This window comes from Loxodonta africana, chromosome 15 (assembly GCF_030014295.1).
Source record: "Loxodonta africana isolate mLoxAfr1 chromosome 15, mLoxAfr1.hap2, whole genome shotgun sequence".
In the NCBI taxonomy this organism is placed as follows: Eukaryota; Metazoa; Chordata; class Mammalia; order Proboscidea; family Elephantidae; genus Loxodonta; species Loxodonta africana.
In genome coordinates this window covers 3,318,259-3,346,010 of record NC_087356.1, presented here as the reverse complement: position 1 = coordinate 3,346,010, position 27,752 = coordinate 3,318,259, and the positions used below count along the sequence as shown (strand labels likewise).

Genomic DNA, 27,752 nt, shown 5'->3' with positions numbered 1-27,752 from the left:
TACTCTGCCGCCTCTGTCGTGCAGAAGAAAGTCCTGGCAATCTGCTTCCATGAAGACTACAGCCAAAACGATCCTACGGAGCAGTTCTACTCTGTAACACAGGGGGCTGCCACGAGGCGGAATCGACTCAAGGGCAATGGGTTTTAGCTACCATAGAGTCGGCCCCTAATTCATGGCGACCCCATGCACCGTGGAACGAAACGCTGCCCAGTCCCGTGCCATCCCTGGAACTGGCTGGGGGTTAGACTGTTGAGATCCATAGGGCTTTCACTCGCTGATTTTCCAAAGTAGATTGGCAGTCCTTTCCTCCTAGTCTGTCTTAGTCTGGAAGCTTGGCTGAAACCTGTTCAGTGCTCTTAGAGGGTTTGATTTTATGTTCACTGGGAATCTACAAGTGCTGGCTAGAATAATGCATCTTTAACACTTAAAATTCAGAAGTACCACAGAAACACCCGATTTGGGGATATTCACCAGCTAGTTTCTCTCTTCCATTCAATACGGGGGAACATTTTGACCTACTGTTAAATAATTCTGGGCTCATTATACCTATCATTTCTACAAGCTCAGCACCTGGCTTATGTATAACTCACTTCTGTCTAGCAGCTCTTTCCAGATTTGATCTCCACTCACAAGTACCATTTACAGGAGCATAAGGTAAGAAGCAGAAGAAACATCTTTCTTCATGGGAGCCCCAGATGCTTTCCTTCCATGCGGCCTTTCTATCTTGGGCCTGCCCTTGGCTTCTGATTTGAGGGATGCCTTACAGACCTTTTTTTTTTTTTTTTTTACAGGCCCAGGGCATCAAGGGAAGGTCCAGCCCCACCACGAATCCACTTCACTTACCGCACTGGTTTTAATAGACTCATCCTCCGGCTTAGCTTTTATATCGACAATTCCATCAACATGGCGGAAGGAGCAATCAGCAAGAACATCATAAAATGACAGCTTCTGGGCTTTCAAGCCATATTTCTGTAGCCACTTGTTGGAGTCCCACATGTCCTCTGGATTTGACTCATTCTCCACAGAGGTTGCTCCTGATTCAATTTCTGGAATCATAGTTCATCAACCATTCATGTCATGAGCCATTCATATTATACCCCGTACTTAATATTTACCAAGGTGGAACATGTTCTTTGTTACACCAAAGTCATTTCAGAAAATGTGCTTTCCAAAGCAGGACTGGCAAAAAATTAGTTCACAGGACTGGAAAGCAAGAATCTGTTACTTTTCATCTCACTTCCTCCTCTACCTCAGTTGACAGGCCCACGTATAGGAGGAACTGGCTGATAGACCAAGGCTGTATGTTGGGAGAGCAATAAACTTAAAATTGGAAGATCTGAGTTCAAGTCCTGGCTCCATCCTTACTGGCTTGGGCAAGGTGCTCAAACGTGAATGAGTCACTCAACTTAACCTCTCAGTTTCAGCAGAATTCCCTTCCTGCAAATGGAAGATAGTATCCAATCGGCATGCGTTAAGTATACTCAGGTGATTCAACGAGAAAAGTCATGACAATGTACTTTGTAATGCGAGTGAAGGATAAGCAGGGGTCTGCAGCCTGAGATGAGGTGGAAGTCATCAACACTCACAGGCTGGCAGCTGCCTCCCAGAAAGCCCTCTTGTTACCCTGGCAACTTTATCCCAATTCAGAGCCTGGTGCCCAGCTCTGCAGGCTCACAGACCTTCTACGTCAGCTCAGGCACATAGAGCTGTATCTCAGCACAACTCACCTTATCAGGTTCACCGGGTAATATATAACCCAGAACAACTATTTCCCAGAAGTCTCCAGCCTTAGGCACATGCCCTTGGTGTTTTCCATAGATCACCTATACTCTGTCCGGAAGGAGGTGTCATGTTACCTGAGCAGGATACCATATAAGCCACCTTATTGTACAAGCAGAGAAGTGCTTGCCTAGGTGGCTAAAAACCCCTGCTGTCAGCTAAGAGAGAACAGGGTACCTGGGGGAGGGGCTGAGAGGAGAGGGAGGGTACATCTGGAGTTGAGAAGGAGGCAGTGGTCTCCTGGATCTGGCTTGCACTGATGGATGACCACTGATTGTGCACCTTCTTCCCCACCTCACGTTCAGTGACACCACTTTGGTAGGGTGGAATTGTCTGTGGCGGGAGTGTTTAGAGAACTTGGAAATCAGCCGATGCTACAAACCAGAGTTTTTTTATAACACCAGAATGCTGATTATTAAACATTTATCTGCACATAACTGCAAGGAAAGCAGAAAGGGCCTTCACTCTTCAGCGGCATTGGAACCAGCGAGCCTAGACAAGTGTTCGGGGGGAGGAACCAGAGAGCAACAGAGGAGTTCTGGGAGGGGACGAACCACAGAACACTAGAGGAATATTGGCGGAGAAAGAACCACAGAGCACTAGAGGAGCGTTGGTGGGGGAAGAACCACAGAGCACTAGAGGAGTGTTGAGGGGGAGGAACCACAGAGAACTAGAGGAGTGTGGGGGGGAGGAACCACAGAACACTAGACGAGTGTTAGTAGGGGAGGAACCACTTGGCACAAGAGGAGTGTTGTGGGGGAGGAACCACAGAACACTAGAGGAGTGTTGTGGGGGAGGAAGCACAGAACACTAGAGGAGTGTTGGGGGGAATGAACCACAAAGCACTAGAGGAGTGTTGGGGGAGGAGGAACCACAGAACACTAGAGGAGTGTTGCGGGGGAGGAAGCACAGAACACTAGAGGAGTGTTGGGGGGAATGAACCACAGAGCACTAGAGGAGTGTTGGGGGAGGAGGAACCACAGAACACTAGAGGAGTGTTGGTGGGGGAGGAACCACAGAACACTAGAGGAGTGTTGGTGGGGGAGGAACTACAGAGCAGTAGAGTAGTGTTGTGGGCAAGGAACCACAAAGCACTAGAGGAGTGTTGGGGGGGAGGAAAAACAGAGCACTAGAGGAGTGTTGGGGGGGAAGAACCACAGAACACTAGACGAGTGCTGGCGGGGGAGAAAAAACACAGCACTAGAGGAGTGTTGAGGGGGAGGAACCACAGAACACTAGAGGAGTGTTGCGGGGGAGGAACCACAGAGCACTAGAGGAGGGTTGGGGGGGAGGAACCACAGAACACCAGAGGAGTGTTGGGGGGAGGAACCACAGAGCACTAGAGGAGTGTTGGGGGGAGGAACCACAGAGTACTAGAGGAGTGTTGCGGGGGAGGAAAAACAGAACACTAGAGGAGTGCTGGTGGGGGATGAACCACAGAGCACTAGAGGAGTGTTGGGGGGAGGAACCAGAGAGCACTACAGGAGTGTTCGTGGGGAGGAACCACAGAGTACTAGAGGAGTGTTGGGGGGAGAAAACACAGAGCACTAGAGGAGTGTTGGGGGGAGTAAAAATTGAGCAATAGAGGAGTGTGGGGGGGGAATCACAGAGCAGTAGAAGAGAGTTGGCAGGGGGAGGAACCACAGAGCACTAGAGGAGTTTGAGGGGGGAACCACAGAACACTAGAGGAGTGTTGGGCGGGAGGAATCACAGAACACTAGAGGACTGTTGGGGGGAGGAACCACAGAACACTAGAGGATTGTTGGGGAGGAGGAACCAAAGACCACTAGAAGAGTGCTGGAGGAGAGGAAACACAGAGCACCAGAGGAGTGTTCGGGGGCAGGACCACAGAACACTAGAGGAGTGTTGGGGGTGAGGAACCACAAAACACTAGAGGAGTGTAGGGGGGGAGGAACCACAGAACACTAGAGGAGTATTGGGGGGTGGAGGAACCAAGAGCACTAGAGGAGTGTTGAGGGGGAGGAACCACAGAGCAGTAGAGGAGTGTTGGGGGGAGGATCACAGAGCACTAGAGGAGTGTTGGGGGCGAGAAACCAGAGAACACTAGAGGACTATTGGTGGGGGAGAAACCACAGGGCACTAGAGGAGTGTTGGGGGAGAGGAACCACAGAACACTAGAGGAGTGTTCGGGGGGAGGAACCACAGAGCACTAGAGGAGTGTTGGTGGGGGAAGAACCACACGGCACTAGAGGAGTTTTCGGGGGGAGGAACCACAGAACACTAGAGGAGTGTTCAGGGGGAGGAACCACAGAACACTAGAGGAGTGTTGGGGGGGCGGAACCACAGAACACTAGAGGAGTGTTGCGGGGGAGGAACCACAGAACCCTGGAGGAGTGTTGGTGGGGGAAAAACGACACGGCACAAGAGGAGTGTTGTAGAGGAGGAACCACAGAACACTACAGGACTGTTGGGGGGGAGGACCCACAGAGCACTAGAGGTGTGTTGGTGGGGGAGGAACCACAGAACACTAGAGGAGTGTTGGGGGAGAGGACCCAGAGAGCACTAGAGGAGTGTTGGTGGGGGAAGAACCACACGGCACTAGAGGAGTTTTGGGGGGGAGGAACCACAGAACACTAGAGGAGTGTTGGGGGGGAGGAACCACAGAACACTACAGGAGTGTTGGGGGGGAGGACCCCCAGAGCACTAGAGGAGTGTTGGTGGGGGAGGAACCACAGAACACTAGAGGAGTGTTGGAGGGGACGACCCCCAGAGCACTAGAGGAGTGTTGGTGGAGGAGGAACCACAGAACACTAGAGGAGTGTTGGGGGGAGGAACCACAGAACCATGGAGGAGTGTTGGTGGGGGAAAAATGACACGGCACAAGAGGAGTGTTGTGGAGGAGGAACCACAGAGCACTAGAGGAGTGTTGGGGGAGAGGAACCACAGAGCACTAGAAGAGTGTTGGTGGGGGAGGAAGCACAGAACACTAGAGGAGTGTTGGGGAGAAGGAACTACAAAACACTAGAGGAGTGTAGGGGGAAGGAACCACAGAGCACTAGAGGATTGTGGGGAGGAGGAACCAAAGACCATTAGAGGAGTGTTGGAGGAGAGGAAACACAGAGCACCAGAGGAGTGTTCGGGGGCAGGACCACAGAACACTAGAGGAGTGTTGGGGGTGAGGAACCACAAAACACTAGAGGAGTGTAGGGGAGGAGGAACCACAGAACACTAGAGGATTATTGGGGGGTGGAGGAACCAAGAGCACTAGAGGAGTGTTGCGGGGGAGGAACCACAGAGCAGTAGAGGAGTGTTGGGGGGAGGATCACAGACCACTAGAGGAGTGTTGGGGGAGAGGAATCACAGAACAAAACAGGAGTGTTGGGGAGAAGGAACCACAGAGCACTAAAGGAGTGTAGGTTGGGAGGAACCACAGACCACTAGAGGAGTGTTGGGGGCGAGAAACCACAGAACACTAGAGGACTGTTGGTGGGGGAGAAACCACAGGGCACTAGAGAAGTGTTGGGGGAGAGGAACCACAGAGCAGTAGAGGAGTGTTGGTGGGGGAGGAACCACAGAGAACAAGAGGAGCGCTGCGGGGGAGGAACCACAGAGCACTAGAGGAGTGTTGGTGGGGGAAGAACCACACGGCACTAGAGGAGTTTTCGGGGGGAGGAACCACAGAACACTAGAGGAGTGTTCGGGGGGAGGAACCACAGAACACTGGAGGAGTTTTGGGGGGGAGGAAGCACAGAACACTAGATGAGTGTTGGGGGGAAGGAACCACAGAACACTAGAGGAGTGTTGCGGGGGAGGAACCACAGAACCCTGGAGGAGTGTTGGTGGGGGAAAAACGACAAGGCACAAGAGGAGTGTTGTGGAGGAGGAACCACAGAACACTACAGGAGTGTTGGGGGGGAGGACGCACAGAACACTAGAGGTGTGTTGGTGGGGGAGGAACCACAGAACACTAGAGGAGTGTTGGGGGGGAGGACCCAGAGAGCACTAGAGGAGTGTTGGTGGGGGAAGAACCACACGGCACTAGAGGAGTTTTGGGGGGGAGGAACCACAGAACACTAGAGGAGTGTTGGGGGGGAGGAACCACAGAGCACTAGAGGTGTGTTGGTGGGGGAGGAACCACAGAACACTAGAGGAGTGTTGGTGGGGGAGGACCCACAGAGCACTAGAGGAGTGTTGGTGGGGGAAGAACCACACGGTACTAGAGGAGTTTTGGGGAGGAGGAAGCACAGAACACTAGAGGAGTGTTGGAGGGGAGAAACCACAGCACACTAGAGGAGTGTTGCGGGGGAGGAACGACAGGACACTAGAGGAGTGTTGCGGGGGGAGGGAGCACAGAACACTAGAGGAGTGGTGCGGGGGAGGAACCACAGAACACTAGAGGAGTGTTGGGGGGGCAGGAACCACAGAGCACTAGAAGAGTGTTGGGGGCGAGAAACCAGAGAACACGAGAGGACTGTTGGTGGGGGAGAAACCACAGGGCACTAGAGGAGTGTTGGGGGAGAGGAACCACAGAGCAGTAGAGGAGTGTTGGTGGGGGAGGAACCACAGAGAACTAGAGGAGCGCTGTGGGGGAGGAACCACAGAGCACTAGAGGAGCGCTGCGGGGGAGTTACCACTGAGCACTAGAAGAGTGTTGGTGGGGGAAGAACCACACGGCACTAGAGGAGTTTTGGGGGGGAGGAACAACAGAACATTAGAGGAGTTTTGGGGGGGAGGAACCACAGAACACTAGAGGAGTGTTGTGGAGGAGGAACCACAGAACACTAGAGGAGTGTGGGGGGGGGCAGGAAGCACAGAGCACTAGAAGAGTGTTGGTGGGGGAGGAACCACAGAGCACTAGAGGAGTGTTGGGGGGGCAGGAACCACAGAGCACTAGAAGAGTGTTGGGGGAGGAACCACAGAACAGGAGAGGAGTGTTGGTGGGTAGGAAACACAGAGCACTAGAGGAGTGTTGGGTGGGAACCAAAGAACAGTAGAGGAGTGTTGTGGGGGAGGAACCACAGAACACTAGAGGAGTGTTGGGGGGAGGAACCACAGAGCACTAGAGGGGTGTTCGGCGGGGGAACCACAGAACACTAGAGGAGTGTTGGGGGGAGGAACCAGGGAACACTAGAGGAGGGTTCGGGGGGGGGAACCACAGAGCAATAGAGGAGTGTTTTGGGGGAGGGGGGAACCACAGAGCACTAGAGGAGCATGGGGGTGGGAGGCGGGAGGGAAGTGCTGGGCAGGGGAATGGTTTTTACAAAGTGTCTTATCACATATCAGGAGCCCCAGTGGCTCAGTGCTCAATGCTGGGCTGTAACCAAAAGGTTGGCAGTTCCAATTCACCAGCCACTCTTTGTAAACCCAATGGGGCAGTTCTACTCTGTCCCATGGGGTCACTAGGAGTCAGAATCAGCTGGATGGCAACGGGTTTGGCTGGTTTTTGTCACCTATCAGGGCCACCAGCCCTGCCGAGTTTAGTTCCACTTAGGTCAGGGGCTCTCAACCCTGAGAATTTCCTGATGAACTTTGATGCTGAAGCCCCACCAGATTCTGTTTAACTAGGGGTGTGGCCTGGACATTGAGATTTTTAAAAAGTTCCTGGAGGCGATTTAAGTGTTCAGCCAGGCTTCCAGAATCACAGAGCCAGGTAGTTTATTTGGAGCTGAGGTCAGGAGGAAGAGCTTTCTAAATCATGACCTGGTAATCCCGCCAGTTGTGCTTCCAGCAGACACAGATTGAAACTAAATTCTTCTTGTAATTAAAAAGAAATGGCTATTGCGGGAAAGGAAACTAGCGTCCACGCTGACCTATTACTGTGTCTAAGGGAATGTATAATTACTGCAGGATTTGAGGAAATAAAACAGCCAATTGCTTCTGGGTAATATGTAAAGGCTGGCCATTAATGCTATCTGTGAGCCATGTCCTCAGATATTAATAGGGCATCTTTTAAATAATCACTCTGAAACCTACTGGTGTTGGAAAGTCTCAGAAAAGCTTGTTTTTGGCTTTTGAACTTTAAACCAATCTGGGATCAAGAGTCCCTTCAGGCGTTGTCCCCGCTGCCAGCAGTTAGTCTCCGTGAGCGGGCAAGCGTTTTCTCACTTTGCTCAGGGAGCCCCCAGTAACGGGAAGGGGGTGGACGAGGCAGGCGCCTTCCCCAGCTGCTAATCCCTGAGGTTCTCTTGCATGCTCGCCGGCATCACAGGCAAGCAGCCAAAAGGATGGAACCACTTTTGTTAGGGGTCAGCCTCCCGGGAGAAACCTTTCAGGTGACTGTCTTTCCTCAATCATTGTCAATTACATTCTAAGCCTTTGTCTCCTCTTTACTGCCGTTTCTCCTCCCTTCTCTCTGATCATTAGATGCAGTAGGAAATAAAATTTTCATTCAGTTATTTCCATGGCAACACACATAATATCACATCTTTCCACTCTGTTTTGCATCGCCTTCTGTTAAAAGACAAAAGCTCTTTTTCAATTATAAATTCAAGCTTAGCAGAAAAGAAGTTACTAAAAACACACGCAAATCAAATCTAACAAGGGTTTTTAAAGAGCCAGAAACTCTTATTCGTCCACTTTCACCCAGGACCAGGCAGTGCAACCACCCTGGGGACATGATCAAGCTCCAGTTACCAGCTGGAAAGTGGGCTGGGGACAGACCCCAAAGCAATATGAGCTTTCCAAAAGAAAAGACGGGGCTGCCAGCATTTGAAGGCAAAGCACCTCAGTGCTCTAAAGCTGAAGAAAGCAGGAAAAGGGGCATCTTTTCACCCTCAGTGTTGATGACTTCAGTTAGTGGCTGAGCCTACTTCCCCCAGAAGGGGACTGGAAGGCCATCACCTGTTCATTAGAGTCACCAAGGGGTCTTTTCCATTCCCCTGCAGTTATCTTAATTAAAAGTGTTACACGAATTCTCACCTACAGAGCTTGGGATTATACCCTCATCTCTCACAGAGCTGTGAGCTCACAGCTGGTTCTGATTGCACTCAGCAGATTGCTAAAGACTGTCCTTTAGTCAACAGTCATTGTTAGGTGCCGCTGAGTCGGTTCTGATTCATAACAACCCTGTAGGACAGAGTAGAACTGTCCCATAGGGTTTCCAAGGAGCAGCTGGTGGATTTGAACTACTGACCTTTTGGTTAACAGCTGAGCTCTTAACCACTGTACCACCAGGGTCCCTCAGTGAATAGCAGGAGAAGCAAATGGCAGATCCCATCTTCACCAGAGAGTTAACTTGCCCGTTCTGCTCTGTCCTACCTATCAATCTCAGAGCTTTTGTTTTTCATTGTTGAGAACTCGCGTAAGACCTACTGACCAATGCTTTCGAAATCCACAACTGCTATGGCCAGGGTCACATGCAAAAAGGCCAAGTGGGCATAGTTGATCAGTGCCTACTCCTTCCGCACCCCTCATCCACCTGTCCTCCAGGGTCAGTTTCCCCAGGGGCTCACAGCCATCACCACCATAAACTGTCCTCCCTGTCCTCATTCAGCAACAGCTACTTGTCTGGCAGCTCATTCCTGCCCTGCTAGGTCCATGTGCCTTCAAGGGGGCCTTCAGCTGATGAGTCAAATAGAGCCCTGGATCTGCAACAACTCCAGACAGCATCAGGTCCAAGGTTTCCCGAAGTGTGTTCCAGAAAACTACTTCCACTGCATGCCAGTGGGTGCTACTCAGAAAGAGGGCTCCACGGGCAGAGATCTGGGAGCTTGAAAATGAATGGAGTTTGAACAGGTTCCTTATTGTGGGACTTCTCTATGGGCAGTGTGGCTCACCAGAAGCAGGGGCGAATGCAGTATTTCCTAAAGTTATCTAGCCCCACATCCTTTCTGCACAGAACATTTTGGAGGGCTTCTATTTTAGAATCCTGGTGGCGCAGTGATTTAAGAGCTCAGCTGCTAACCAAAAGGTCGGCCGCTCCTTGGAAACCCCATGGGGCAGCTCTACTCTGCCTATAGGGTTGCCATGAGTCGGAATTGACTCGAGGGCAATGGGTTTGGTTTTCTGGTTTTCTATTTTGCAGACCACATTCTGGTACACACTGTTGAATACCCCTGTTATCACAGGTGTAGAGAGCCACTAAACAAACCCTTGGCTGCCATGTGGGAAGTGACAGGGGAAAAGGACGCTGTGAATTACTGACAAGGAAACCTTCAGAAGAGGCTGGAAGTGATACCTGACTTAATAATAATAATGATAATAGACAGGCCTGAGGACAGCTGAAAGGGAGGGTGAAGGGTGGCAACTGTCAGGAAGAGAACTGCTGGTGAAACAGGTGAGCTTTCAGACAGACACGTGTGCAACGGCAAAGGTCACAGATTCCCTGAGGTGAGATGAAGATGGCCTGGTCTAATCACCTGTCTGACAGGTGATTACAACACCTTCGTTCTGATGTACTTGCTGACTGAAAAGTTTAAAGTTGGGGTAAACATTCTCTGTGGAGTCCCCAGAGTTACACATACGAGGGCCAAGGGCCAAAGCCATCCGGTGATGTGCCTGATGTCACATACTTACTATGTGACTGATTCCAAATGGGCAGTTTTAGAGTCTGCTCAGGGTGGACCATCGTCTCACCTTGGGGAAGACACTCTGCGGTTCTCAACATTGTCATTGGCAAAATGCAAGGGCCAGAATGCCCAGAGTGTCTTCAAGGAGAGCACATGGTGGGAAGGAACCTAACCTGGGCTGATGGTGCCTTATACTCTTACCATAGTCACACATCTCTGGGGAAAAGTGAAAATAACAACTCTGAATTAAGGATTATTTTTTACCATTTTATAGGTGCGGAGAATGAGTCTCAGGAAAGTTAGCTGATGCAGTGCGTTAATTACTTTTGTGCGTGGCCTTTGTAGCCACAGTCTTGTAACTCCCACCCAGGTGACTGTGTGATAGGGTAATTGTGGTCTGTGAAGGGCATTGGTCAGTTTTGCCTTAAAAGAGAGCCAATTCCAGAGCAAAGGGGAAAGCCCACCACCACCAAAGTAGGAGAGACCTGAAGGAGACGGCACAGTGGGCTTCCCAGCCAACGAAGTGATAAAGCAAAGTGCCTTTGGGCAGAGACTGAGGGCCAGGGAGGAGTCTACACCTGACTCATGAATTTGGGACTTGCCAGCCTCCATGACTGTGTGAGCCATTTCCTTTATATGGTCTGTGAGTTCTGTGAGACGTTGCTGGGAATCAGGGAACCCAAAGACAGAGGGAGAGTACTGGGGTGAGAAGGAGTAGTTGATGTTAGGGATGATGGAGTGAGACGTTTGGGACATCTTTAAGCTCTGCCTCACAGGAACCAGCTTTGCGCTGATCCTCATAAAAGAAATTATTCATTTAGCTGATTTGGCCAACCTTATTTATTAAGTCCTTATACTCCCTTACACTATCTTGTGAAGAAAGGGTTTTTCTAAGGACTCTGGTCAAGTTCCTAGAGAGTAAAATTTTGAAAGGGTAGCCCACTGGAGAGCAAACAGACCTGTGTGGAGAGGCAGAAATAGCATCAGGCAGTGAGTAGAGAAATGTAAATTCAGGCCCAGGCTTTGACCCTGGCTGTGTGAACCTGGGTCTCAGTTTTATCATCTACAGAGTAAAAGGTCTGGACTGAATGGAATATTTTTAGACTGAATAGGAGGAGAAAAAATGCAGTAAGAGTGAAATGGATGATGGATACCAAATCCTATAGAATAAAGAACACTGGAAAAGGTGCAGGTGATTTTCAGAATAAGGTAAGAGAAAGGCTCTAGATTTATACTCAGGCTCTCAGATGTCTATATACTAATGCAGACAGTACGGGGCTAATAAATGGTGTAAAAAAAAAAAAGACTATAGTTATAATTCCATCTGTGTCATTAGACACCGCAGGTGGGAGTCTATAGCTGGAATGTGGAAACGGAAGAGCATGCCTTTTTCAGAAGAAACACAACAGAAGGAATGAAAAGTGGAAATGAATGTCAAAAAGGTCATCTTGAATGGTATCATCCGAAGGTGAAAGCACACTGAAAAGTTTATAAGAGAAGACTGTTAAAAAATATATATATACACATTCAAAAGCAACGTTATTTTGGGGTCGTACTACAGATCAATTGACCAAAATGAGTTTGTAGGTAATGTTTTCCTGATAGAGACCACAAAGTTGTTAGAAAGGTTAGACAGAGACAGAAAATACCAAACACATGTTCTAGCAGTTTCCTCAGGAGGCAAACAAGCCGTGAGCCGCAGGAATGAGCATGCTAGTGACAGGGCCCTCAGGACACAGAGTATGGCCCATTACAGTGTGAGACCATCAAGTTCATGGGAGAACAGGAAAGAACTCTGAGTTTTAAGCCCTTTCTTCTCTGGAATGTCATGAAATGATTTTTTACTTCCTTCTTAAAATGTTTGTAAGATACATAATTTGCAAAATCAAAGCTCTTTCTGTAATCAGCTCACAAAAGAATTAGCCAGCTCTTAAATTTTTTTTTTTTTTTTTAAATTTAGTCCTTATTCCCTTTTTCGATGCTAAACTGCTTTTCCTCCCTTGGGGGCTGGAAGAACCCTTTTTGGACGGGAAGAAAAGGCAAGCTGAGCTCTTAATCTGGATGCCTGCGTCTTGTCCCAGCGACGTCCACTCTGGCTGAGTCAAACAGTTTGTGATTGAAGGAGAAAGGTGGAAAGCTAATTTAGATTAAGATTTGTACCCAAAAACTTGTTGGCGTCATGTCACTTCCAACTCATAGCAACCCTAGAGAAGAGAGAACTGCCCCATAGGGTTTCCGAGGAGCGGCTGGTGGATTCGAACCGCCGATCTTTCGGTTAGCAACTGAGCTCTTAACCACTGTACCACCAGGGCTCTAAGATTCATACCAATGGGCTAAAATTAACAATATAAAATTTAATAGGAAAAGACAAAGGCTTATATTTAGGATTTTTAAAAATCAATTGATGAAAAGCAGGATGGGGGAAGATGGGACTTCTCTGCCTAAAAGCTCCACCCAAAAAACCAAACCCGTTGCTGTCAAGTCGATTGTAACTCGTAGCGACCCTATAGGACAGAGTAGAACTGTCCCATAGAGTTTCCATGGAGTGCCTGGTGGATTCGAACTGTTGATCTTTTGGTTAGCAGCCATAGCTCTTAACCACTACACCACCAGGGTTTACCTAAAAGCTCCAGAAGAGCCAAATGTCTTAGGCCCCATTAGTGAAAGCACCATATCCAGACCACAGGGACACAGCACAGTGCCACTCTCCTCAGGTCGATGGGCCACAAGCACGGTGAGCTGTTAGTTCAGAGGGGGTGCTCATAAACTAGGGCATCTGGAATTTTCACTTCGCAGCCAAGCAGGGGCACTGGGGGTGCTGTGCCCGGAGAAAAGCAAAGCTAGAGAAACAAGATCATAAGTCCGGAACGTTTAAAAAGCTGTCGCATGGAAAAATAGGGCTCTTCTGTGTAATTCCAGAAGGTATGACCTGAGTGCATGAGTGAAAGCAGTAGAGAGGCGGGTGTCAGCTGAACACAAGAACACAACAGGTGGGCTGCTTCCAGGAGGGACTGTCTGCGGCTGACGTGGCTGACGGTATCCAGCAGAGACTGGTGGGGGTGGAGAGGTGGGCAGCAGGGATGCTCACACACGCTGACTTTCTACCCCTTCATCACTGAGGTCTGTCTGGAGGCAAGATCCCAGGTCAGGAACCAAGTGACACATTATGATCAAATTGTGCCAGTCCTGACGGGAAAGCAAAGGGGAGGGGGCTTTCAGCCCAAACTCGAGCCATATCGGGCTGCCATCAAGTCAATTCCGACTCATAGCAACTCTGTAGGACAGAGGAGAACTGCCCTATGAGGTTTCCAAGGCTGTAATCTTTATGGAAGCCTACTGCCACAACCTCCTCCATGGAGCACCCGGTGGATTTGAACCACCCACATTTTGGTTGGCAGCCCAGCACTTTAACCATTGTGCCACCAGGGCTCCTTTCTTTTCAAACAAGGGAGGTGAAGTCAGGGCAATGAAGGAACCGGGGGCGGGGGGACAGACTGGTCTTTGGCCCTCACCCCCACTTCTGCCAGAGCAGCAGCCTATTATCTGCTTTCCAGATTGGGCTTCAAAGAAAAACTGTTGTAAAGGTTCCCTGGCAAATTGTTGTTGAACAGTGGAACAGATGATTCCAACCCGAGCATCTCTAGCTCCTCTCATTCCCAGGAGTGGAAGGAGAGGGAGAGATGGGAAATAAAAGACAGAAAAGGCAAGAAGAAGCAGATAGGAAAATGAAGCGAGGAAAGCACTGGCAAGAGAAAACGCGGAAGAGGAGCTGCAGCCCTCTCAAAGACGCCCTTCTACATCTCTCTCTCTTCCGCCTCCTGATTCTGAAAAGCAGGAAGCTAAACACTGCAAGGAGCTCCACTGGAAGTGGGCTGTGGCTGAGGCTGCTGCAGGGAAGACTTTAAATGACAACACCTGCAGCTGGCTGCGGAGACTAAGGAGCAACAAGTAAGATGTCATCAGTTCAAGGACCAGCCCCCGCCAAGGCTGGGGGAAACCACCAGCGAGAACGCAGGCTGCGCGTGATGAATGACGAAAGCCACGTCCTACTGCCTACATCTAAAACGCTGCTTAAAATAAACTGGAAACCACTGAAATCAGTAGGGTGGGCACCAAATTGCACCTCAGGCAATGACTTCTTTAAAAACTGCCTTGACAGGGAACCCCCAAGTCTAATGCCTGGAAATAATCTTTAAACCTTGAACCGAAATGATCCCATGAAGCCATCTTTAAACAACAGTTTAGCCCCATTAGTAAAGAATGTTCACCTTGAGCATTGTGTTCTCATAAACAATTATCTATATGAGTTTAATCTGACAATTCATCTAAAGCACAGATGAGAACTTTCAGGGCAGAGAGCTTAAATTAACGAAGAAATAATTGGGTAGAGAGACTGAGAATGGTGACACAACGTGAAGTATGTAACCAATAACATTGAACTGTTCATAGAGAAATTGTGAATGGCTGTATGTTTGATTGTGTATCTTGCCATCAAATTTTTTTAAAAAAACAACCGCAGCATAGGAAAGTAAACATGGACCAAGATGCCTGGTACAAAGGGAACTACAACAACAAAAGTGGAAATGAGAAAAGGATTAGTGGAATTTGGATGGTGACTACGGGGCCTGGTCATCAGTGATAAAGGGCACTCTGAAACAGTGGGAGTGCCTGAATTAAACCAAGACAGAAAGCTGAATCTGCTCCTATGGGAAAATGAAAATGTTCACCACTTTTCTTATCTCACATCACCATTGGCCAGGTATTTTTTGAATTTTAACAAGCATATTTATTTCGCACATTTAAAAAAATTTTTTTATCAAGCTATAATTCACATCTCACAAAATTTCAGCTTTTTAAAGAGAACCAAAAACCAAAACCAAACAGGTTGCCGTCGAGTCTATTTCAACTCATAGCGACCCTATAGGACAGAGTAGAACTGCCCCATCGGGTTTCCAAGGACCAACTGGTGGATTCATACTGCTGACCCTTTGGTTAGCAGCTGAGCGCTTAATCATTGTGCCACCAGGGCTCCAAACGTGTACCGTGCTCTGTATATTAGTTTTTTCTGTTTTCAAAGTGCAAGTCAGCACGGCAGTAAAAGAGTCTTTGTTTAGCACACCGACTGGACATTCTATTACTGGCAGAGCATAAAACTCAGAAGATACGTCCTTCTCTGTGGAAATCAGAGTCTCAAGAAATTCAGGTCAAAGATTCAGATGCATAGGATTCCCACTTGATGGGTGCATATTAGTCTTCATCCCGCTACTCGGTCACATACAGATGTCTGAGCTCTGCTTGGATTTTTTTAAGGACACTTCCCTCACAACAGCTCCAAACAAAACTCATTATCTTTTTCCTCAAACTCTGTCTTCCTGCAGTGTTCCCTCAGTTTATCCATCTAGGAGGTTACCTTGACACCTCTCTCTCCCTCACCCCATGATCAAGCCATTACCAAGTTCTGCTGATTCAACATCTGAAGTCTCCCTATCAGCCCACTTGTCATCTTCTTCATATGCTCCTGCCCCAGTCCAAGACACCATCATTGATCATCTGTACTAACATCTTAACTCTCTTCCCTCATCCTCTTTTGTCCTTTCTCCTCCAACCCGCTCCCCATGCAGTAACCAAAGGGATTTTTTTCGAAGTCTAAATCTGATCCTATCACTTCCTTGCTGCCCATTGGTCTGAAATTGAGGACTGATGTCAGCACCGTAGCCTCCAGATCCACCACGACCTGGCCCCTGTCTACCTCTCCAGACTCATCAGAGGCCACTTGCTTTTTGAATTCTGAGCTGTAGCCACACACCTCTCTTCTAGTTCTTCTTAAGTACTATACTTCCTTCCTGCCTCAGGACCTTGCTGTTCTTCTGCCCGGCATATACTTTCCCCTCACTCCCACCCCTTCACCTGGTTAATTTACCCCCTCGACCCTCGGGTATCAGCTCCGGTGCCGCTTCCTCAGGGAAGCTTACACTTTTCTTTAATCATACTATCCCAGTTCATAACTATACTTCTGTGTTCATCTGATTTTCTCCCCTTACTGAGCAAGAAATGGTCCTTGTAGGTCCTGCTTTATGAGTGCCAATTCTATGTTTGTTTTACTCACCATTATGCTCCTTGTCTAATACAGTCACATATGGTAGGCACTCAGTAAATGAAAAAATAAATGAATGGACTAACTTCTCCTTAAAAAAAACAAATTCTAACTATGTGTGGGCACAATTCTAAGTGTTTTACATGTATTTTCTCATTCAGTTCTCACAACAGCCCCCACAAGGTAGGTATTATCATTATTATCCTCATTTTGCAAATAAGGAAATTGAAGTACAGAAAATAAGAGCCTGGGCATGGGTCACACAGCAGGGGTAGGTAGAGGCAGGATTAATACCTTTCTTACTTCAGCCCTGTGTACCCCACCATCACCCAGGGCTACTGAGAAATCTGGCTGGCTATTTAATGCGATGCCAATAGAAGTGAGCATTCTCCACCTCTCCGTTTGTTCCCACAGCACACACTTAAAACTCCTGCAGAGCTCCTGGTTGGAGCTACCTGAGGCCCTGAATGAATGTCTAGCCCCTTCCTTGCCTTCTGACACTGAGCTTGATATTTTGAGACAACCAAGTATTCTGAGTCAAGCCTTCGGTCTCATATGGTAATCTTCGGGACTGCCTTTGTTCATGATAAAAGTATGACATGGTTAGACTAATTACCTCAAATGGATCATAAAATGGCTGTGAAGGTTACTCCAAATGAGGAGTTTCAGAAATGCTTTCAGCTGCATCATCCAAAAAGTATAAAGCCTCCCTAACTTTGGACAAACTAATGTTTCGACAGACAAGCCATCTTGTTTGAGAGTTGTACCTGGATCAAACACACAGGCACAAACAGTAGACACTGTGGTGTGATTAATTACTTTTGTGTGTGGCCTTTCTAGCCATGATCTTGTAACTCCCATCAAGTTGACTGTGTGATAGGGTAATTGTGGCCTACCAAGGGGATTGGTCAGTTTTGCCTTAAAAGAGAGCCAATTCCAGAACAGAGAGGAAGAACTCACCACCACCAAGAAAGGAGAGACCAGTAGCAGAGACCCAGCAGCAGAGACCCAGCAGCAGGAGACAACTTCCCAGCCTAAGGAAAGATAAAGCTGAGTGCCTTTGGGCAGAGGCCAAGGGCCGGGAGAGGTGTGCCTGCATGTACAGTTGGGAAGAGGTTATCCTGATGGAAGAACTGTATCTCAGGTGTTCCTGGGCCTGAATTCTGTTACTTCCCCAACAAACCCCATAACTATGAGTATGATCTGTGAGTTCTGTGTCGCCACTGCAGTAAATTACTGAATCCCACAGAGAAATAGAGAGTGCTGTGCAAGGGATGGCTGGTGTCAGAGTTGGTAAGGATGGTGGAGAGAGGAGGTGTGTCTGCCTCATAGGAATCAGCCTTGGGCTGTTGATCTTGGTTCTCCTCCCCCACTTGTTAGGTTGGAGGAGGTCAGAAACCTCCCCGATGCTGTTTTTACTGGCACACAGAACTGCTCAGATGGACCAGCACAAATAGCTCTGAATAGCACAGCAACTAGGGAGTGCTCTCCGTCCGGCTCTTTTATTTTATTAGCAGCTGTATTAAGGTATAATTGACATACAATAAGCCATGCATATTTAAAATGTACAATTAGGTAATTTTGACATATGTATAAACCTATGAAACTATATCACCACAATCGATACAGGAAACATATGCACCACTTCCAAAATTTTCCTCATGCCCCTTCGTAATCCACACTCTCCATCCCTCCAACCCCCACCCTGTATCCCCAAGCAACCATTGGTTTGCCTTCTGTCATATAGATTAGTTTTCATTTTTTAAATTTTTATATAAACAGAATCATACAGTACATTTTGTTTTCTGGCTTCTTTCACTCATCATAGTTGTTTTGAGATTCATTCAAGTTGTTGGGGGTTAATAGTTCGTTCCTTTTTATTGCTGAGTAGTAGTCCACGCATGGATATACCAAAGTTTGCTTAACCATTCTCTTTTTGTGTTGTGATGGGTTGTTTCCAATTTAGAGCTATTACAAATAAAGCTGTTATGAAATATGTTTCTTTTGGGTAAATACCTATGAGTGGAATGTCTGGATCATATAATCTGTACAAGTTTAACTTTTTTAAGAAACTGCCAAACTGTTTTCCAAAGTGGTTGTACCATTTTATATTCCCACTAGCAGTGTATGAGGGTCCCAGTTCTTCCACAACCTCACCAACACTTAATACAGTCGGTTTTTAATTTTAGCCTTTCTAATAGATGTGCAGTGATATCTCATTGTGGTTTTTTTTTAAATAATTTTTATTGTGCTATAAGTGTAAGTTTACAAATCAAGTCAGTCTCTCCCACAAAAACCCATATACAACTTGCTACACACTCCCAATTACTCTCCCCCTAATGAGTCAGCCCGCTCTCTCCCTCCATTCTCTCTTTTCGTGTCCATTTCACCAGCTTCTAACCCCCTCCACCCTCTCATCTCCCCTCCAGGCAGGAGATGCCAGTATAGTCTCAAGTGTCCACCTGATCCAAGAAGCTCACTCCTCACCAGCATCCCTCTCCAACCCATTGTCCAGTCCAATCCATGACTGAAGAGTTGGCTTCGGGGATGGTTGCTGTCCTGGGCCAACAGAAGGTCTGGGGGCCATGACCACCGGGGTCCTTCTAGTCTCAGTCAGACCATTAAGTCTGGTCTTATGAGAATTTGGGGTCTGCATCCCACTGTTCTCCTAGTCCCTCAGGGGTTCTCTGTTGTGTTCCCTGTCAGGGCAGTCATTGGTTGTAGCCGGGCACCATCTAGTTCTTCTGGTCTCAGGATGATGTAGTCTCTGGTTCATGTGGCCCCTTCTGTCTCTTGGGCTTGTAATCACCTTGTGTCCTTGGTGTTCTCCATTCTCCTTTGATCCAGGTGGGTTGAGACCAATTGATGCATCTTAGATGGCTGCTTGCTAGCGTTTAAGACCCCAGACACCACTCTTCAAAGTTGGATGCAGAATATTTTCTTAATAGATTTTATTATGCCAATTGACTTAGATGTCCCCTGAAACCATGGTCCCCAGACCCCTGCCCCTGCTACACTGGCCTTCGAACCATTCAGTTTATTCAGGAAACTTCTTTGCTTTTGGTTTAGTCCAGTTGTGCTGACCTCCTCTGTATTGTGTGGTGTCTTTCCCTTCACCTAAAGTAGTTCCTATCTACTATCTAATTAGTCCAATGCCCCTCTCCCACCCTCCCTCCCTCCCTCCCTCCCCGCTCTCGAAACCACAAAAGAATGTTTTCTTCTCAGTTTAAGCTATTTCTCAAGTTCTTATAATAGTGGTCTTATACAATATTTGTCCTTTTGCAACTGACTAATCTCATTCAGCATAATGCCTTCCAGGTTCCTCCATGTTATGAAACGTTTCAAAGATTCCTCACTGTTCTTTATCGATGCGTAGTATTCCATTGTGTGAATATACCATAATTTATTTATCCATTCATCCGTTGATGGGCACCTTGGTTGATTCCATCTTTTTGCTACTGTAAACAGTGCTGCAATAAACATGGGTGTGCAGATATCTGTTCGTGTAAAGGCTCTTATTTCTCTAGGATATATTCCGAGGAATGGGATTGTTGGATCGTATGGTAGTTCTATTTCTAGCTTTTTAAGGAAGTGCCAAGTGGATTTCCAAAGTGGTTGTACCATTTGACATTCCCACCAGCAGTGTAGAAGTGTTCCAATCTCTCCACAGCCTCTCCAACATTTATTATTTTGTGTTTTTTGGATTAATGCCAGCCTTGTTGGAGTGAGATGAAATCTCATTGTAGTTTTGATCTGCATTTCTCTGATGGCTAATGATCGTGAACATTTCCTCATGTATCTTTTAGCTACCTGAATGTATTCTTTAGTGAAGTGTCTGTTCATATCTTCTGCCCATTTTTTAATTGGGTTATTTGTCTTTTTGTAGTTGAGTCTTTGCAGTATCATGTAGATTTTAGAGATCAGGTGCTGATCAGAAATGTCATAGCTAAAAACTTTTTCCCAGTCTGTAGGTAGTCTTTTTACTCTTTTGGTGAAGTCTTTGGATGAGCATAGGTGTCTGATCTTTAGGAGCTCCCAGTTATCTAGTTTTCCTTCTGCATTCTTAATAATGTTTTGTATACTGTTTATGCCATGTATTAGGGCCCCTAACGTTGTCCCTATTTTTTCTTCCATGATCTTTATCGTTTTAGATTTTATATTTAGGTCTTTGATCCATTTTGAGTTAGTTTTTGTGCATGGAGTGAGGGATGGGTCTTGTTTCATTTTTTTGCAGATGGGTATCCAGTTATGACAGTACCATTTGTTAAAAAAAAACTGTCTTTTCCCCATTTAACTGTTTTGGGGCCTTTGTCAAATATCAACTGCTCATATGTGGATGGATTTATGTCTGGATTCTCAATTCTGTTCCATGGGTCCATGTATGTGTTGTTGTACCTGTACCAGGTTGTTTTGACTACTGTGGCGGTATAATAGGTTCTAAAATCAGGTAAATTAAGGCCTCCCACTTTGTTCTTCTTTTTCAGTAATGCCTTATTTATCCGGGGCCTCTTTCCCTTCCATATGAAGTCGGTGATTTGTTTCTCCATCTCATTAAAGAATGTCATTGGGATTTGGATCAGAATTGCATTAAATGTATAGATCGCTTTTGGTAGAATAGACATTTTTATAATGTTAAGTCTTTCCTATCCACGAGCAAAGTATGTTTTTCCACTTATGTAAGTCTCTTCTGGTTTCTTGCAGAAGTGTGCTGTGGTTTTCTTTGTATAAGTCTTTTACATCTCTGGTAAGATTTATTCCTAAGTATTTTATCTTCTTGGGGGCTACTGTAAATGGCATTGATTCAGTGATTTCCTCTTCGATGTTGGTGTAGAGGAATCCAACTGAGTTTTGTATGTTTATCTTGTATCCCAATACTCTGCTGAACTCCTCTATTAGTTTCAGTAGTTTTCTTGAGGATTCCTTAGGTTTTTCTGTGTATAAGATCATGTCATCTGCAAATAGAGATAATTTTACTTCTTCCTTGCCAGTCTGGATGCCCTTTATTTCCTTATCTAGCCTAATTGCTCTGGCTAGGACCTCCAACACAATGTTGAATAAGAGCGGTGATAAAGGGCATCCTTGTCTGGTTCCCGATCTCAGTGGGAATGGTTTCAGGCTCTCCCCATTTAGGGTGATGTCGGCTGTTGGCTTTGTATAAATGCCCTTTATTATGTTGAGGGATTTTCCTTCTACTTCTATTTTGCTGAGAGTTTTTTCATGAATGAGTGTTGAACTTTGTCAAATGCCTTTTCTGCATCAATTGATAAAATCATGTGATTCTTTTCTTTTGTTTTATTTATGTGGTGGATTACATTAATTGTTTTTCTAATGTTGAACCATCCCTGCATACCTGCTATGAATCCCACTTGGTTATGGTGAATTATTTTTTTGATACGTTGTTGAATTCTCTTGCCTAGAATTTTGTCGAGGATTTTTGCATCTGCATTCATGAGGGATATAGGTCTATAATTTTCTTTTCTTGTGGTGTCCTTACCTGGTTTTGGTATGAGGCACATGGTGGCTTCATAGAATGAGTTTGGTAGCATTCCGTCCTTTTCTATGCTCTGAAATACCTTTAGTAGTAGTGGTGTTGACTCTTCTCCGAAAGTTTGGTAGAACTCTGCAGTGAAGCCATCCGGACCAGGGCTTTTTTTGTTTGGAGTTTTTTCATTACCTTTTCAATCTCTTCTTTTTTTATGGGTCTATTTAGTTGTTCTACCTCTGTTTGTGTTAGTTTAGGTAGATAGTGTGTTTCTAGGAATTCATCCATTTCTTCTAGGTCTTCAAATTTGTTTGAGTACAGTTTTTCATAGTAATCTGATATGATTCTCTTAATTTCAGCTGGGTCTGTTGTAATATCACCCATCTCATTTCTTATTCAGGTTATTTGCTTCCTCTCCTGTTTTTCTTTTGTCAGTTTGGCCAGTGGTTTATCAATTTTGTTGATTTTTTTCAAAAAACTAGCTTTTGGTCTTGTTAATTCTTTCAATTGCTTTTCTGTTTTCTTTTTCATTTAGTTCAGCTCTAATTTTTATTATTTGTTTTCTTCTGGTACCTGTGGGTTTCTTTTGTTGCTCTCTATTTGTTCAAGTTGTAGGGGTAATTCTTTGATTTTGGCCCTTTCTTCTTTTTGGATGTGTACATTTATTGATATAAATTGGCCTCTGGGCACCGCTTTTGCTGTGTCCCAAAGGTTTTGATAGGAAGTGTTTTCATCCTCACTGGATTCTCTGAATTTCTTTATTCCATCCTTAATAGCTTCTGTAATCCAGTCTTTTTTGAGCAGGGTATTGTTCAGTTTCCAAGTGTTTGATTTCTTTTCCCTGCTTTTCCTGTTGTTGATTTCCACTTTCATGGCCTTATGGTCAGAGAAAATGCTTTGTAATATTTCAATGTTTTGGATTCTGCTAAGGCTTGCTTTGAAGATCAAAGACCACAGCCTTCAATATGGATTATGCCTCAACATAAAACAAAAATCCTCACAACTGGACCAATGAGCAACATCATGATAAACGGAGAAAAGATTGAAGTTGTCAAGGATTTCATTTTACTTGGATCCACAATCAGGAACCACGGAGGCAGCAGTCAAGAAATCAAAAGACGCATTGCATTGGGCAAATCTGTTGCAAAGGACTTCTTTAAAGTGTTGAAGAGCAAAGATGTCACTCTGAAGACTAAGGTGCGCCTGACCCAAGCCATGGTATTTCCAGTTGCTTCATATGCATGTGAAAGCTGGACAATGAATAAGGAAGACCGAAGAAGAGTTAACGCCTTTGAATTGTGGTGTTGGCGAAGAATGTTGAATATATACCACGGACTGCCAAAAGAACAAACAAATCTGTCTTGGAGGAAGTGCGGCCAGAATGCTCCTTAGAGGCAAGGATGGTGAGACTGCGTCTTACATACTTTGGACATGTTGTCAGGAGGGATCAGTCCCTGGAGAAGGACATCATGCTTGGCAGAGTACAGGGTCAGCAGAAAAGAGGAAGACCCTCAATGAGGTGGAGTGACACAGTGGCTGCAACAATGAGCTCAAGCTTAACAATGATTGTAAGGATGGTGCAGGACTGGGCAGTGTTTCGTTCTGTTGTGCATAGGGTCGCTATGAGTCAGAACCAACTCAATGGCACCAAACAGCAACAAGGCTTGCTTTTTGACCTAATATGTGGTCTATTCTAGAGAATGTTCCGTGTGCACTAGAAAAGAAAGTATACTTGGTTGCTGTTCGGTGGAGTGTTCTGTATATGTCTATGAGGTCAAGTTGGTTGATTGTGGCATTTAGATCTTCTGTGTCTTTATTGAGCTTCTTCCTGGATGTCCTGTCCTTCACCGAAAGTGGTGTGTCGAAGTCTCCTACTATTATTGTGGAGCTGTCTATCTCACTTTTCAATGCTGATAGGGTTTGTTTTATGTATCTTGCAGCCCTGTCATTGGGTGCATAAATATTTAATATGGTTATATCTTCTTGGTGTATTGTCCCTTTAATCATTATATAGTGTCCTTCCTCATCCTTTCTGATGGATTTAACTTTAAAGTCTATTTTGTCAGAAATTAATATTGCCACTTCTGCTCTTTTTTGATTGTTGTTTGCTTGATATATATTTTTTCCATCCTTTGAGTTTTAGTTTGTTTGTGTCTCTAAGTCTAAGGTGTGTCTCTTGTAGGCAGCATATAGACAGATCTTGTTTTTTAATCTATTCTGCCACTATCTCTTATTGGTGCATTTAGTCCATTTAAATTCAGGGTAATTATGGACAGGTATGAATTTAGTGCTATCATTTTGATGTCTTTTTTTGTGTGTTGTTGACAGTTTTTTTTTCCCAGTTAATTTTATGTGCTGAGTAGATTTTCTTTATATATTGTCCTTTCCTCATATTTGTTGTTGTTGATTTTGTTTCTGCTGAGTCTGTTATTTTTCCCTTGTATTTTATTTTGATGAGCAGGATAGTTTGTCTCCTTTGTGGTTACCTTATTATTTACCCCTATTTTCTAAATTTAACCCTAACTTTTATTTCTTTGTATTGCCATATCTTCCTCTCCATATGGAAGGTGTATGATTACATTTCTTAGTCCCTCTTTATTATTTTAATGGTGTCTTCTTTTACATAATAACATCACTGTTACCCTGTTTTGGGCTATATATATATATATAATCTTGCTTTGTTTTTTTGGATTTCCCTGTCTGGGTTGACTTCTGGTTGCTCTGCCCAGTGTTCTAGTCTTGCGTTGATACCTGATATTATTGATTTTCTAACCAAAGAACTCCGTTTAGTATTTTTTGTAGTTTTGGTTTGGTTTTTGGAAATTCCCTAAACTTGTGTTTATCTGGAAATGTCTTAATTTCACCTTCATATTTAAGAGACAGTTTTGCTGAATATGTGATTCTTGGCAGGCAATTTTTTTCCTTCAATTTTTTAAATATGTCATCCCATTGCCTTCTTGCCTGCATGGTTTCTGCTGAGTAGTCTGAGCTTATTCTTATTGGCTCTCCTTTGTAGGTGACTTTTTGTTTATCCCTTGCTGCTCTTATAATTCTCTCTTTATCTTTGGTTTTGGCAAGTTTGATTATAATATGTCTTGGTGACTTTCTTTTAACATCTACCTTATGTGGAGTTCAGTGAGCATCTTGGATAGATATCTTCTCATCTTTCACAATATCAGGGAAGTTTTCTGCCAGCAAATCTTCAACAATTTTCTCTGTATTTTCTGTTATCCCTTCCTGTTCTGGTACTGCAATCACTCGTAGGTTATTTCTCTTGATAAGAGTCCCACATGATTCTTAAAGTTTCTTCATTTTTTTAAATTTTTTTATCTGATTTTACTTCAAATATATTAGTGCCAAGTGATTTATCTTTGAGTTCAGAAATTCTAACTTCTACTTGCTCAATTCTGCTCCTCTGACTTTCTATTGAGTTGTCTAATTCTGTAATTTTATTGTTAATCTTCTGAATTTCTTATTGCTGTCTGTCTATGGATTTTTCCAGCTTATTAAACTTTTCATTATGTTCCTGAATAATCCTTCTAATTTCTTCAATTGCTTTATCTGTGTGTTCCTTGGCTTGTTCTGCGTATTGCCTCGTTTTCTTCTTGATGTCTTGGAGGGTTCTGTGTATTAAACTTTTGTATTCTGCATTTGGTAATTCCAGGAATGCACATTCATCTAGAAGATCTCTGGATTCTTTGTTTTGAGAGCCTGTTGAGGTGATCATGGCCTGTTTCTTTATGTGACTTGATATTGACTGTTGTCTCCGCGCCATCTATAAGTTATTGTATTAGTTTATGCTTGCTTACTGTGTCATAGCTGCTTGCTTTGTTTTGTTTTGGTATACCCCTGTGGATTGCTTGAGTGAGCTAGCTTGATTATTTTCACTTTTGGAGCTCTGGTGTCCTGCCCCCAGCTGGCTAGAGCTGTTATCAAATATATCAGTCTAGGAGTCCGTTCAGTTTTCTTGTATGAATTCAGCTCAGGTTTCCAGATAGCTGATCATCAAGTGTGTGGTACAGGCTCTGTCCTACAGCCGTAGAGGAGCAGGGCTGATTGGCGTATATACCGGTATCTGATTGCAGCAGGGGGTCACGCTCCAAATAAGGCAGGGGGCTAAGAATTGACTCCCGAGTGTCTCTGAGGAAAACACATCCCTGTTCCCTAGAGAGTGCTGGTGGGTGGGTTCTGCAGAGGGACCATGGGCACCCAAAGTTTTTGGTTGTAAGGACTGAGAAATACCAGTTATCTTTGGACCCCTGGCACGGGTGGCTGGGCAACCTGAGTGGAGCTACCATTCCTTAGGTCCCTGATGTGGGTAGCTGAGGACCTTGTTTAATAGGCAAAGCAATGTCAAACGTCAAACACCCACCTCTCCACCGCACAGCTGAAATGGTTGGAGTTTGCCAACAAGGGCCTCTTCTCCCAAAATAGGCCCACACAAGTCCATGCAGAAGGGAAAGTTGCTCAAGGTCCATGGACGGTTTATGCCTGGACAGGAGCCGCTTCTGTCCTGAGCTCCTCCAGTTAATGGAGCTAGCAAATTATCTTTTCCCCCGAGTTGCAAATTTTTTCCTTCCCCAAGGCCGGGAGGATGGCTCTAGGTGCTCAACAGGGCCTATCTCAGGCCCAGGGATTCAGCCACTGAAGCCAGCTTGGGGGCAGGGGGGCGCGGTAAAATATATGCAAGTAGTTAGCTTTTGCCGAGAGCGCCGTTCTTCTCAGGTTCCGGCGGTGTGAGTGGGCTGTGTGGCTGGCTGCTTCTCCCTGAGGAAACTGTGGCTGAATGCTAGTACCAGCCCACTGCCGCTGCTGCCACCACTCCGGGAATGGTGCCTGAGGCCTCCCCGCGATTCAGGTCTGGTAACTCCTTTCCACTTCTGAATGGTCTCTTCTTTCCCCTGCTCCTCAGTTTGTTGTCTAAGCTTGCCTTTGATGCTCAGGGCTCCCAGCTTTTTACAAATATACTCATTTCACTTGTTTTTTCTGGTCTTTGTTGTAAAGAGTGTTCGCCGGAAGCGTCTGTCTATTCTGCCATCTTGTCTTATTGTGGTTTTAATTTCCCTAGTGAATAACTACCATCCTTTCATGTACTTATTTATCATGCATATATCTTCTTTGGTGAAGTGTCTGTTCAGATTTTGTGCCCATTTTCAATTGAGTTGCTTGTTTTCTTATTAAGTTTTTAGGCTTCATTATCTTGAATACAAGTCCTTTATTAGATGAATTATTTGAAAATATTTTCTCCCAGCCTTTGGTTTGTCTCTTCATTCCCTTAATAGTCATTTTTAAAGAGCAGAAGTTTTAATTCTGACTAAGTCCAATTCATCAGTTTTTCCTCTCATGGATTGTTTCCTACGAAATCTTTGCCCAAACCAGGATCACAAAGGTTTTCTTGTGTTTTATTTCAGTTAGATCTATAACCCGTGTTGAGTCCGTTGTGTGTGTGTGAGGTATGTATCAGAGCTCACTGTTGTGTGTACAGATATCCAATTGTTCAAGCACCATTTGGTGAAAACATATCTTTTGTCCATTGACAGAGCCTTTCCATCTTTTCTAAAAATCACTTGTCTATATATGTGTGCGTCTATTTTTGAACTCTCTATTCTGTTCCATTGATTGTTTATATTTTCACCAGTACTACACCAGTGGCTTTATAATATCTTGATATCAGGCAATGTCATCTCTCCAACTTTGCGCTTCTTTTGAAAAGTGGGTTTAGCTATCCTATGTCTGTATGCGTTTCTGTAAGAATATTAGAGTCAGCTTGTCAATTTCTGCAAAAATGATAAGATTTTTATTGGAACGGTGTTGAATGTATAGACCAATTTGGAGAGAATGGACTTTTTAACAACACTGAGTCTTCTGACCCATGAACAACATATATGTTTCCATTTATTTGGGCCTTTAAAAATTTCTCTCACAAATG

The 27,752-nt window shown here is 45.3% G+C and overlaps 1 protein-coding gene across 1 annotated transcript in view; it reads right to left on the bottom strand.

Annotated features, from left to right (window-relative positions):
• The window catches only part of VWA3B (von Willebrand factor A domain containing 3B), a 224,503-nt gene that overhangs the window by 128,269 nt on the left and 68,482 nt on the right, over positions 1-27,752 (bottom strand). The window contains 1 exon segment of the mRNA XM_064269063.1: positions 844-1,046. Within this exon segment, the coding sequence (XP_064125133.1) occupies positions 844-1,046 (203 nt within the window).